Below are 12,414 nucleotides of genomic sequence, written 5' to 3' on the forward strand. Positions count from 1 at the left end.
TATCCTGTGAGTCAACAAAGTTGCTGAATCAGGTTAAAACAGCCCTTCCTTCCCAGAAGAATGGCCGTGAAGAGAATCAGAGACCTCTGTGAGAGTGGACTTTTTTTTGCTGAAAGCCTTGTGCAGCTTCAAGCTATGAATGATTTCATTCTGTAACTCCCATCATGTGCCAAACTATGCTCAATAGTTGTTGACTTCATGCAATGGACCATCCATGGATAAATTGAGAGTGGGCCTTTCACTGCAGAAGATGGGGGCAACTCCCCATCTAGACTCCTCTGTCTTGCTAGGTTCCTCTGTTTCTTTCCAGATGCTTCTTGACAACCAGTTCTACAGAGTGGGTTGCCAATCTCCAAGTGGGGCCTAGAGATCTCCTGGAATTACAACTGATCTCCAGAGTACAGAGATCAGTTCTCCTGGAGGAAACGGCTACTTTGGAGGGTAGACTTCATGGTGTTATACCCCACTGAGGTATCCACCATCTCCAAACCCCACTCTCCTCAGGCTCCACCCCTATATCTACAGGAATTTCCCAGTCCAGAGTGGCCATCCTGTCTACAGAGCTGATGTGATTTAGCATCATTTTTCTTCTCTCTTTCAGCTTCCAGGTGAGGGACTAGGGGGGGCGGGGCTATGGCTCAGTGGTCGAGCATCTGCATGGCATGCAGAAGGTCCCAGGTTCAATTCCCGGCATCTCCAGTTAAAGGGACTAGGCAAGTAGGTGATGTGAAAGACCACTGCCTGAGACCCTGGAGAGCTGTGGCCGTTCTGAGTAGACAATTCTGACTTTGATGGACCAGGGGTCTGATTCAGTATAAGGCAGCTTCATGTGTTCATGTGTACTTACTCCATGGGGGAACTGTATTAAGCAGGTCATGGTCAGAGTTGTTAGTGATCCTTTTGCAGAGTGAACTGGGATATCTGGTCAAAAGGGCCGTTCTGAAGAGGCGCTCTTAGTTCTGTGGTTCTAAAATGATCAAAAGTATCAGTCGACAATGATTAATTTCACATTTTCTGTCTCTTTTTCTAGAGTGGGGTTTTACAATATCCGAGGGGTTCCAAATCAACTCTCAGGAAACGGGTAAGACATCCAAATTCTAAATGCAATTTTTCTTGCAAGCTGAGGGAAAGCCTAATAAAAGGAGTTGAGAATTGCAGTCTTAGGCAAGGGTCACATTGTTATTGGTTGTGCAATAACAACATCAGCTAATTTCCTTGAGAGTAGACCCTACTGATTTCAGTGGAACAACTTCGTTAATTTGCAAAGGGTTTATATCTCTAGCCATAAACATGTTCACAGTTTGGATTGTAATACGATGCCTGTTTTGTTAAGGTTGCCAACCAGTCCCCGACTACAGAGATCAGTTCCCCTGGCGAAAATGGCAGCTTTGGAGGGTGAACTCTATGGCATTCTACCCTGCTGAGGTCCTTCCCCTCCCCAAACCCTGCCCTCCCCAGGCGCTACCCCCAGTCTCTAGAAATTTCCTAACCCAGAGTTGGCAACCCTAGTTTTATTCATGACCCTTCCTCCAGTACTCCATTTTTCCTTTCTAAAATGGTTTCATGTAGACAACAACAAAATCTATAAAAGAGGCTTAATATGCCAAAAATAGGAATGACTATCTTCCATCAGCTAAACAAATTATTTGGGAAGTGTCTTTGTCTAAAAATCTCTCCTGTCTGTGATGTGGGACTGATCATAAATTGTCCTATTGATTTCTAACAATTTCTGTTATGCTGACAAAATTTATGGTCCAGCATCTTTTTTCCAGCATCCCTTCATTTTATGATCTTTGGGTAGAATGTCTCCTGTTTACGCCACATTAAAATGGTTTCTTTCTTTGCAACCAGCAGGCAGCGTGGCATGCTGGGGCATCACATATACATCCTGGTGCGCTACGGAAAAGCACAGGAAATCTCATTGGGCAAGGGCATTCCCCAGATGTCATGCATGCATGCTGGGAGCTCCTTGCTGGTGTCAATATTTGGGGTCAGCAGTGGAGGAAGCAGTGACCAGACCCTCCCTGTCTAAATTAAATGTGCCAAGGACAAGGATAGAAAATGTCTGTCATTGTGTGAGAGAGGGATAGCCGTAGATTACATGAACTCCACGCCTGCCCTGAGCTCTTGGTCTTTATTTACATTTTGCACAAGCAGCCAAGAGACCAGTGTTGTGTACCGTGACATCTTCCAGCCCAGAGGATCAGGCTGTTTAATTGCATGTTTATAGAGAATATTTTCCTGCAGACTTGGAGGGATCTGACATGTTTCTTGGCCCTGCTCGGGCATCGAATGCCCTGTGCCAAGGCATGATCTGCCCAAGGGTTTCCTGGAAATCCTCTGTCTGAAGGAGATCCCACAACATCTCTAGGCAGTGTGCGCCACTGCTGAACTGCTCTTGCAGCTGGCGTTTCTGTTTTCTGATGTTTTAACACAAAGTGAACCTTCCTGGTATTTATAGAATCATAGAGTTGGAAGGGGACCACCAGGGTCATCTAGTCCAAACCTGTTCTTTGAGTTTGAAATACAGAAGGCTAAATGCAGGTCAGAGGTGACGAAGGAAAGGGCTCAGATTGTATTGTTGTGTTGTTTTCAGTGGCTGCCATGCACTTTTGTTATTTCTTAGCGCCTCCGCCCCCCCGGTGAACGAAAGTTGTGCAGCACCAGTTACCCTTTCTTGCTGGGATTTTCCTTATAGACCAGGGCCCCCCAGCATGGTGCCCGTGGCCACCATGGTACCCACTGACACTTTTCCTGGTGCCAGCCAAGTTTTTTTAGAAAGGGGGGGCACTTGGGGCTCTTGCTCAGCAGAACTTTTGACTGGGCCATTGGAGATCCAATTTGCTTTGTAGATTACAATAACAGCACCTGAATATCAGCAGCTGCTCCCACAGGGTTGGTTTTATTCTCTCTCAGACTTCTCTTTCCCAGTGCATTTTCTTCAACAACTCCTTCTGTCCCCTCTCGCATTTGGGCTTCCTCTGTGTGCGTGGCTCCACCTCCTGTGGTGGCCATTTTGTGGTGGGCTCCGCCTCCTGTGGCAGCCATTTTGTGGCTGTGCCCACCACCCAGTGACAGAATTCCAAAGGTGCCTGCAAAGTTCAAAAAGATTGGGGACCCCTGGTCTAGATCTACTGGGGTCCTTGCAGCTCTCCAATAGATCATCCTCTTTTGCCATTTGTGCTGGTGCCCAAACCTGGATGCTGCTCAGATGGGTGGGGCAGCTGGTTCCAGGCTCTTCCTCTGGGACCAGAATCCCTTCTCTGCTCCTCTCAAAATGGGTCTTTCAGATTCCTTGGTGCTGAAAGTGAGAAAGGAGGAGACATCATCTGGGTTTCTAGCTGGGGATGGACAAGTGTGATGCAATAGCTAAAAAGTCAAATGCGATTTTGGGCTGCATAAACAGAAGTATAGTGTGCAGATCATGCAAGTGATGGTATCGCTTTACTCTGCTCTGCTTAGACTATTGTGTTTGGGCATCGCAATTTAAGAAGGATGTAGACAAGCTGGGACGTGTCCAGAGGAGGGCAACAAAGATGGTGACGGGTCTGGAGACCAAGTCCTCTGAGGAAAGGTTGAAGGAGCTGGGTATGTTTAGCCTGAAGCGGAGAAGACTGAGAGGGGATATGATAACCATCTTCAAATACTTGAAGGGCTGTCATATAGAGAAGGGTGCGGAGTTGTTTTTTGTTGCCCCAGAAGGTCGGACCAGAACCAACAGGCTGAAATTAAATCAAAAGAGTTTCCGTCTAGACATTAGGAAGAACTTTCTAACAGAGCGGTTCCTCAGTGGAACAGGCTTCCTCGGGAGGTGGTGAGCTCTCCTTCCCTGGAGGTTTTTAAGAAGAGGCCATCTGTCAGCAATGCTGATTCTCTGACCTTAGGCAGATGATGAGAGGGAGGGCATCTTGGCCATCTTCTGGACATAGAGTGGGGATCGCTAGGGGTGTGTGGGGGGTGGTTGTTGGTTTCCTGCATTGTGCAGGGGGTGACTAGATAACCCTGGTGGTCCCTTCCAACTCTGTGATTCTATGAAGTGCTGGACTTCTGCCATTTCTACAATTCAGCCAGAGTTGTGGCTTTTCATGTATTCGATTTGCTCGTCAGATGACCCTCGTGCTATAAGGCTATAAAGATAATCTATCTATTTGGAACATCTCCTGCCTTATTTCTGGGATGTGCCTGAAGTAAAAGCTGATGTATAACCAATTCATTTTTAAAAATCTGATCGTTATGGAATAAAATTACTGGTAGGAGGAGAAGTAATTGTATTCAGTTTTGCATAAGATAAAAGGGCACACAGCAGAAAGCAACATAATACAACATCTGGCCATTTTCTGGCTGTGAAGCGGAGCCACAGTTTTCTCTCCACCATCCCCCTGGAGTCCTTTTCTTGGTGCTTGGATGGGAAACTCCCCAGAGACCGCCTGGCTGTTTTGTCTGCCGGACCCTGAAGGAAGCGCTCCTTTGATCAATATTCCATTTATCCTCGCTGAGAGCAGTCGTGCATAGGAAGATCCAATTAGACCCCGGATCCCACATCAGCTGCGTCCATACGAGGTGCAGGTCTAAGTGATGCTGCTAGGAAAAGTGGATTGAAAAGAGAGATTGGTTTGATTGAAATTCAGCTCATGATGGGCCTTTCTGAGGAATGGAGAGAAATCGCCCCAAGCCCCCGAACTCCTTTTAATTGGCGAGCCAGTGCCGACACATAAGTAATGAGTACACATTCGAATGAACTAGCCCTTGAAGTTGGCTTCTTGTTACCAGTGGAAGACAAGGCAGTCAGGGATTGTGCTTGTGTGTCTGACGAGAGTCAGCATGGTGTAATGGTTAAGAGCGGTGGTTTGGAGCGGTGGAGTCTAATCTGGAGAACTGGGATTGATTCCCCACTCCTCCACATGAGCGGAGGATGCTAATCTGGTGAACTGGGTTGGTTTCCCCACTCCTCCACATGAAGCCAGCTGGGTGACCTTGGGCTAGTCACAGCTCTCTCAGCCTCACCTACCTCACAGGGTGTCTGTTGTGGAGAGGGGAAGGGAAGATTATTGTAAGCCAGAGGTGGTTTGTCATTGCCTCCCTCCACGTCCGCCCCTGGTATTCCTTGGAGGTTTCCCCTCCACCAAATACTTGCCAGGGTCGAGGCTGAGATTGGCCTGAGGCCACCCAGCAAATTTCCATGGGAGAGTGGGGATTCGAACCAAAAAGCAGATTCCAGTGTTCATTGTCAAGTGTTTTGCTCTTGTTTCCCCTTTCTGGATAGGGTGTTCGATAACATGTTGAACTACAAATCTCCATCACCTGCAGGGACCTGAATTGCCCCTGGACACATTAACTGGTTCTAGTTGCCTGTGGTGGAATCTGTCCATTTCCTGCTGCCCTTGCAAAATGGGCGCCTGGTCCCTGTGCTCTTTCCCTGATGGATTGTTCTTGTTCTAGGATGACGAAGGTGGCATTGACGTGGGCGAGGGGGCAGATGAGTGGGGGCAGGCCAAGACGTTAATCAAGCCACCGGACCAACTGGAGCTGACCGAGGCAGTGAGTAGAATTGCCCAGGAGCTGTTTTAAGGGCTGCTTCAAAGAGAGCCAACACAATCCAGCAGGGCTAGCCTCCAGGTGGGGCCTGGAGATCTCCTGGAATTACAAGGGATACCCAGAGGACAGAGAGAGTGGACAGGGAGAAGTTTTTCTCCCTCTCCCATAATACTAGAACACGGGGTCATCTGCTAAAGCTGGAGGGTGAGAGATTCAAAACAGATAAAAGGAAGTATTTTTTCACACAACGCATAGTTAAATTGTGGAACTCCCTACCCCAGGATGTGGTGATGGCTGCCAGCTTGGAGGGCTTTAAGATGGGAGTGGACATATTCATGGAGGAGAGGGGTATTCATGGCTATTAGTTAGAATGGATACTAGTCATGCTGCATACCTATTCTCTCTAGTATCAGAGGAGCATGCCTATTTTGGGTGCGGTGGAACACAGGCAGGATGGTGCTGCTGCACTCGTCTTGTTTGTGGCTTCCTAGAGGCACCTGGTTGGCCACTGTGTGAGCAGATTGCTGGACTTGATGGGCCTTGGTCTGATCCAGCAGGGCCTTTCTTATGTTCTTATGACAGAGATCAGTTCCCCTGGAGGAAATGACATCTTTGGAGGGTGGATTATACCATGCTGAGCCGTTCCCCAAATCTCCAGGAAACCCCCAAGCCAGAGTTGGCAACCCTACACAGGGGAAGTCAGGTCTGGTTCAAGGTATTTTGTTGCCCAAAGCAAGGGATCCTTCCTGGGCTTGCAGCCAGCTGGGTCCAATTCAAAATCATAGAATCATACAGTTGCTTAAAGACTGCCAATGAGGGGGAGCTCACCACCTCCCTAGGTGAGGCGTTGTTCCTGTTATGCCACAGGGTTTGGCTTGGAACTGGCCATTGGGGTAGGCCCAACAGAGGACACCTTAGGGTTGCCAGCTAGAAACATTGGTAGGGTGGGAGCTTTTGGGAGGTGGAGAATGTGGAGACAACATTGTGCAATGCTGTAGGAATCCCCTCTATGGTAGAAATAATAGACATTAGGGGTCTCTGTGTTTTTTTTTTCTGTCCATTGGAAAGCTTTGCTGCCCTGCCTTGTCAACAAATGTGGGGTTAAAGGTGACCGAGAAAAACATTGCCACCAAAATTAAAACTAAACTGCTCTTCTGCAGGAACTGAAAGAGGAGATCACGCGCATCCTGACAGCCAATAACCCTCATGCTCCACAGAACATTGTCAGATACAGTTTTAAAGTAAGTGCTTCCCTTGTGACCCATGTAATGTTGGGGACACTGGTTCATTCATGCATGGTTAGTAACATTTCAGTTTAGAACTTGTGTTTAAAATGTGACATTTTTACCATCATGTTGGAGAGCTTGCTATAGAGGTCATCTAGTCCAACCCCCTGCTCAGTGCAGGATCAGTCTAGAGCATCCCTGACAAGTGTTCATCCAGCCGCTGCTTGAAGATTGCCAGTGAGGGGGAGCTCACCATCTCCCTAGGCAACCAGTTCCACGGCTGAACAACTCTTACTGTAAATCCCCCCCCCCAATATCCAGCTGGTACCTTTCTGCCCATAATTTATACCCATTCTTGTGAGTCCTTTCCTCTGCTATCAACAGGAACAGCTCCCTGCCCTCCTCTACGTGACAGCCTTTCAAATACTTAAAGAGATATTTTGATTTTGACTGGTGTCCACTACAAAATGATACCAAGATGTCAAGTACTAAATACCCATTGTGTATTAGCTGTCCAAGTCAGTCTAAGTTTGAGCTGTCGAATATTGAAATGAAATGTTATGTATCAAATACAGCTATTAAACATTTGGCAAATATTTGGCTATTCAGATAAAATATTTATATGGCAGCTTCTCTGGGCCGCAAGCAATTTTTTTTGAAATAATATTTACAGGTAGTTGAACAATAAAAAGAATACAACAAAAAGAAATAGCAAAATTCAGCAGCAAAATATTTGCAGCTCATGTTAGCTGGCTCTGTAAAGTCAGCATCCAAAAACAGTGATTCGCAGCCCTTCCAGGAGGCTGTTATGGAAGAATTTCAGATTTCTTCTTAGTTTCAGACTTCCGCAGTCCTAATACTGTTACGTTGCTTATTGGATGTCACGTCCTAGTTCTTGCATTGACTTACACTGTGGGATCCACCTTGAAGAAGAGGAAGAAGAAGAGTTGGTTTTTATATGCCAACTTTCTCTACCACTTAAGGCAAAATCAAAGCAGTTTACAATCACTTTCCCTTCCCCTGCCCACAGCAGACACCCTGTGAGGTAGGTGGGGCTGAGAGAGCTCTTAATAGAACTGTGACTAGCCCAAGGTCACCAGGAGGCTTTATGTGTAGGAGTGAGGAAACCAACCTGGTTCACCAGATTAGTGTCCGCCGCTCATGTGGAGGAGTGGGGAATCGAACCCGGTTCTCCAGATCAGAGTCCACCGCTCCAAACCACCCCTCTTAACCACTACACCACGGTGGTTCCTGTGAGTCTCAGTGAGAAAGGCAGATGATAACTCGTGTAAATAAATAGATAAATACACTGTTCATGGGGGCTGCAGGCCTGCTTCTGTGGACTTGGTTGGGACCAGTTCCTGGCTGAGTTTGCTCTTTGTTCTTAATGCAGGCTTCTTCCTTTTGCTTTGCCTCCATGGCATTTTCTCAGGAATTTAAGCAGGAGGATTAAACAAATCGATAAGGGTATTAACATAATTGATCGCTCGGAAATTGGACCCAGCAGTTACTCAAGACGTCGGGACAATGAGCACAGCGAGAGCGCCTAATGTTGGATGAGAAGTCCTTCCACTCAGCACTGGTTCAAGGGGGCAGCCGATGATTCATTTCGGCCCTGGCAGGTTCAGGGCTCCCAAACATCGTGGCCCAATCCCAGCTCACAGAAAGGATACAAGAGATCTTTCAAGCCAAAAAAATAAAGCACGCTATGAGCAATCAATGCCAATTTGCAGCTCAATTGTGGCAATTACTCATTACCTGGAGTCAGAGGGCACAGCAGAAATCTCAGGAGATGCTCTTGGATGGCTCATGACTACAGGATAAGCATAAGAACATCAGAAAGGCCCTGCTGGATCAGACCCAGGCCCATCCAGAAGTCTGTTCATACAGTGGCCAAAAAGGTGCCTCTAGGAAGCCCACAAACAAGACAACTGCAGCAGCATTGTCCTGCCTGTGTTCCACAGCACCTAATAGAATACACATGCTCCTCTGATCCTGGAGAGAATAGGTCTGCACCATGACTAGTAGCCATGGATACCCCTCTCCTCCATGAACATGTCCACTCCCCTCTTCAAGCCTTCCAAGTTGGCAGCCATCACCACAACCTGGGGCAGGGAGTTGTACAATTTAACTATGTGTTGTGTGATGAAGCAGAGATGGCAATAAGTCAAGGAAACCATTTTAAAAATGGATAGCTTGCTTTGCCCTCTGCTGGTGTTCACGGATGGTCTTGTAAAGTGATGATGGGAAGGGGGGTGAGCTCAGTTTGGGACTCCTACTGTATCCTGATGCATACCTATTATCTCCAGGATCAGAGGAGCATGCCTAATATATTAGGTGCTGTGGAACATAGGCAGGGTAATGCTGCATCAGTGGTCTTGTTTGTGGGCTTCCTAGAGGCACCTGGTTGGCCACTGTGTGAGCAGACTGCTGGACTTGATGGGCCTCGGTCTGATCCAGCAGGGCTTTTCTTATGTTCTTATGGTGGACGGGCTATCAATGGCTACTAGTCAAAAAGGATACTAGTCATGATGCATACCTATTCTCTCTAGGATCAGAGGAGAATGCCTATTATCTTAGGTGCTTTAGAACACAGGCAGGAGAATGCTGCTGCAGTGGACTTGCTTGTGGGCTTCCTAGAGGCACCTGGTTGGCCACTGTATGAACAGACTTCTGGATGGGCCTAGGTCTGATCCAGCAGGGCCTTTCTGATGTTCTTATTGTGAAACTCTCTGCCCCAGGATGTGGTGATGGCTGCCAACTTGGAAGGCTTTAAAAGGGCAGTGGTCATGTTCATGGAAGTTAGGGCTATCCATGGCTACTAGTCCAGATGGATAGTAGTCATGCTGCATACCTATTCTCTCCAGGATCACAGGAGCATGCCTATTATGTTAGGTGCTGAGGAACACAGGCAGGATGGTGCTGCTGCAGTCATCTTGTCAGTGGGCTTTCTAGAGGCACCTGGTTGGCCACTGGGTGAACAGACTGCTGGACTTGATGGGCCTTGATCTGATCCAGCAGGGCCTTTCTGATGTTCTTATGTATGGTGGAATCATGGGAGCTCATTTGTTTTTTCTGCTGGGTGTCCTGGCTTAACATTTCCCAGTTTTCCAAGGCTTTGGCTCATGATTTAGAGGGTCCTTCTGTTGACTGCCAATTGACTACCCTCTATTGCTTGAGACATAGTAAATCAGGGGCAGACAGCAGCGGTGGATGCCCTCTGATTCATGAGCAGGTGCAAATAGGCCATATGTGGCCAAGGTAACATCTTCCTCTTACAGAAAAGCATGGATGGATGGGGTTGGGTCAGCTGCTGTCTTCTCTGTCCACAGGAGAGGGCCTACAAGCAAACAAGCGTGGTGGAGCAGCTGGCCGTTCATTTCACTCTGTGCGGGAACCTGATTTTCCGAGACTCAGACGAAGGACGAAGGCAGAGCTTAAGGCAGCAGAGCGCGGCATCTGGTAGGTTCAGTAATCTGTTAGACAGCAAATTCTCAAGCTGTGCACTAGCATCTTCCCTTCTGGCTACACCCTACACCTGGAGAACATATTAAAAACCAGGCACACCTGAACACATGAAGCTGCCTTCTACTGAATCAGATGTTTGGCCCATCAAAGTCTGTATTGTCTACTTAGACCAGCAGTGGCTCTCCAGGGTCTCATGTAGAAGTCTATCCACATCACCTACTTGCCTAATCCCTTTAGCTGGAGATGTTGGGAATTGAACCTGGGACCTTCTGCATTCCAAGCAGAGACTCTACCACTGAGCCACAGCCCCTCCCCATTTGTCTACCAGGCAAATGGTAGACTTGCGAGGATCCGCATGCAGATGGTGCTTCTCTATTGGCCATGGGGCACGCAGGCTGACGTTCAAAATGGCTTGGGTGTCAGGTCCTGACTAAAGTCACCTGAAGAAGGGCTCTTGGCAGGACCAGGCCAGGCTCTGGCTTCAGGTCAAGTTCATGGTTCACAAACTCTGTGTATAGTTTCTCATCCTGTTATCCTGTTATTCACTCAGCCTGCAATCCACAGCTGTTGTATTGTCTACCTTGCCCTGGGAACTGTTATCTCAGAATTGTTTCACTTTGTTTTGCTTTCTTTGCTTTCTCTGGCTGGAGTGCTTTTAACCATGTATTCTACCCATGTTATCCCATTAGCAGCCTTCTTCGTTCTGTAGACAGTCAGTTCTTTTAATTTGCCTTTTTGCTCCGAATAAAGTATTATTGCTTCAGAACCACCTGCCTGGATGAATTTGCTTTTAAGGGATGCCAGAGGTAAACGCCTGATCCTGACATTGGAAAAAGTTACCATTTTGGGTTTCCACTTTGTTCAGACTTTTGGTTGATATCTTTTTTGCTTGGGCTTATATGTGCTGTTTTATACTGCATAGGCTCCTAGCCACTGGATGTCAATGGGTGCAAATTATTGTTTTTTATGGGATTATTTGCTTTTAATTGTCCATTGGGATTGTAATTACCGGTATTTTGTAAGCTACCTGACAGTATAGGTGGGGTATACGTTTTGAGAATTATAGTGTCATTGCAGCCATAATGGCTAGAAGCCTGTTTTTTTAAAAAATAAACCAGAAGTGAAGATACCCAGGAAGCTGCATTCTGCATTCCATCCTCACACCCTGTTCTTTTTCCTACTGACCCACAGAACGGGAGCCAGCGTGGTGTAGTGATTAAGAATGGTGGTTTTGAGCAAGGGATCTGGCAAACCAGGTTTGGTTCCCAGTTCCTCCACATGAGCGGCAGAGGTTAATCTGGTCAACTGGGTTTGTTTCCCCCCTCCTACACATGAAGCCAGCTGGGTGACCTTGGGCTAGTCATAGCTCTCTTAGAGCTCTCTGAGCCCCACCTACCTGTTGTGGGGAGGGGAAGGGAAGGTGATTGTAAGCTGGTTTGATTCTTCCTTAAGTGGTAAAGAAAGTCGGCAAATAAAAACCAATTCTTCTTCTAGCATGGTTTAGTGGTTAAGAGCGGTGGTTTGGATTCTGATGTGCAGAACTGGGTTTGATTCCCCACTCCTCCACATGAGCGGCGGAGGCTAATCTGGTGAACTGGATTTGTTTCCCCTCTGCTACACACGAAGGCAGCTGGGTGACCTTGGGCTAGTCACACTCTCTCAGCTTCACTTACCTCACAGGGTGTCTGTTGTGCGGAGGCGAAGGGAAGGTGACTGTAAGCTGGTCTGATTCTTCCTTAAGTGTTAGAGAAAGTCGGCATATAAAAACCAACTGTTCTTCTAGCTCATACAGGGCCATTACCATAGTCACGGAACTGAAAAATAGTATCTGAGCGTCTGCCTCGATTGAGGGTGGGAGGCTTTGAAAAATGAGGTGTGAACACTCACAACAGCTGGCTGGTCTTCAAAGCATTCTGGGAACAGAAAAGTACCTTGTATTGTTTTAATCAGCCATGCTGGCCATAAAGGATTGTTCGATGGCTGCCGGAAAAAGCTGAATGCTCCACTTGTCCCCCCTCCCCCCCGTCTCTTTTGTTCTCAGCTGTGGTCCCGACTTCATCCTTTGAGTTGAATATTGAGGACCTGGAGGCGAAAGAAAGTGGAAGCCAACTGTCCGTTATGGTAATGCTGCATACGGTTCTGGTGGTCGTATCTCCAAAAGGATGTTGCTGAGCTGGGGGAAAAA

At 47.3% G+C, this 12,414-nt stretch overlaps 1 protein-coding gene across 1 annotated transcript in view; it reads left to right on the plus strand.

Moving 5' to 3' along the window:
* Positions 1-12,414, plus strand: part of DNAI1 (dynein axonemal intermediate chain 1) — a 143,963-nt gene that overhangs the window by 11,334 nt on the left and 120,215 nt on the right. The window contains exons 2-5 of the mRNA XM_056849093.1: positions 5,440-5,538; positions 6,696-6,776; positions 10,094-10,223; positions 12,271-12,350. Coding sequence (XP_056705071.1) covers positions 5,440-5,538; positions 6,696-6,776; positions 10,094-10,223; positions 12,271-12,350 — 390 coding nt within the window. The remainder of the gene's footprint in view (positions 1-5,439; positions 5,539-6,695; positions 6,777-10,093; positions 10,224-12,270; positions 12,351-12,414) is intronic.

This window comes from Euleptes europaea, chromosome 4 (genome assembly GCF_029931775.1).
Source record: "Euleptes europaea isolate rEulEur1 chromosome 4, rEulEur1.hap1, whole genome shotgun sequence".
Classification (NCBI taxonomy): domain Eukaryota; kingdom Metazoa; phylum Chordata; class Lepidosauria; order Squamata; family Sphaerodactylidae; genus Euleptes; species Euleptes europaea.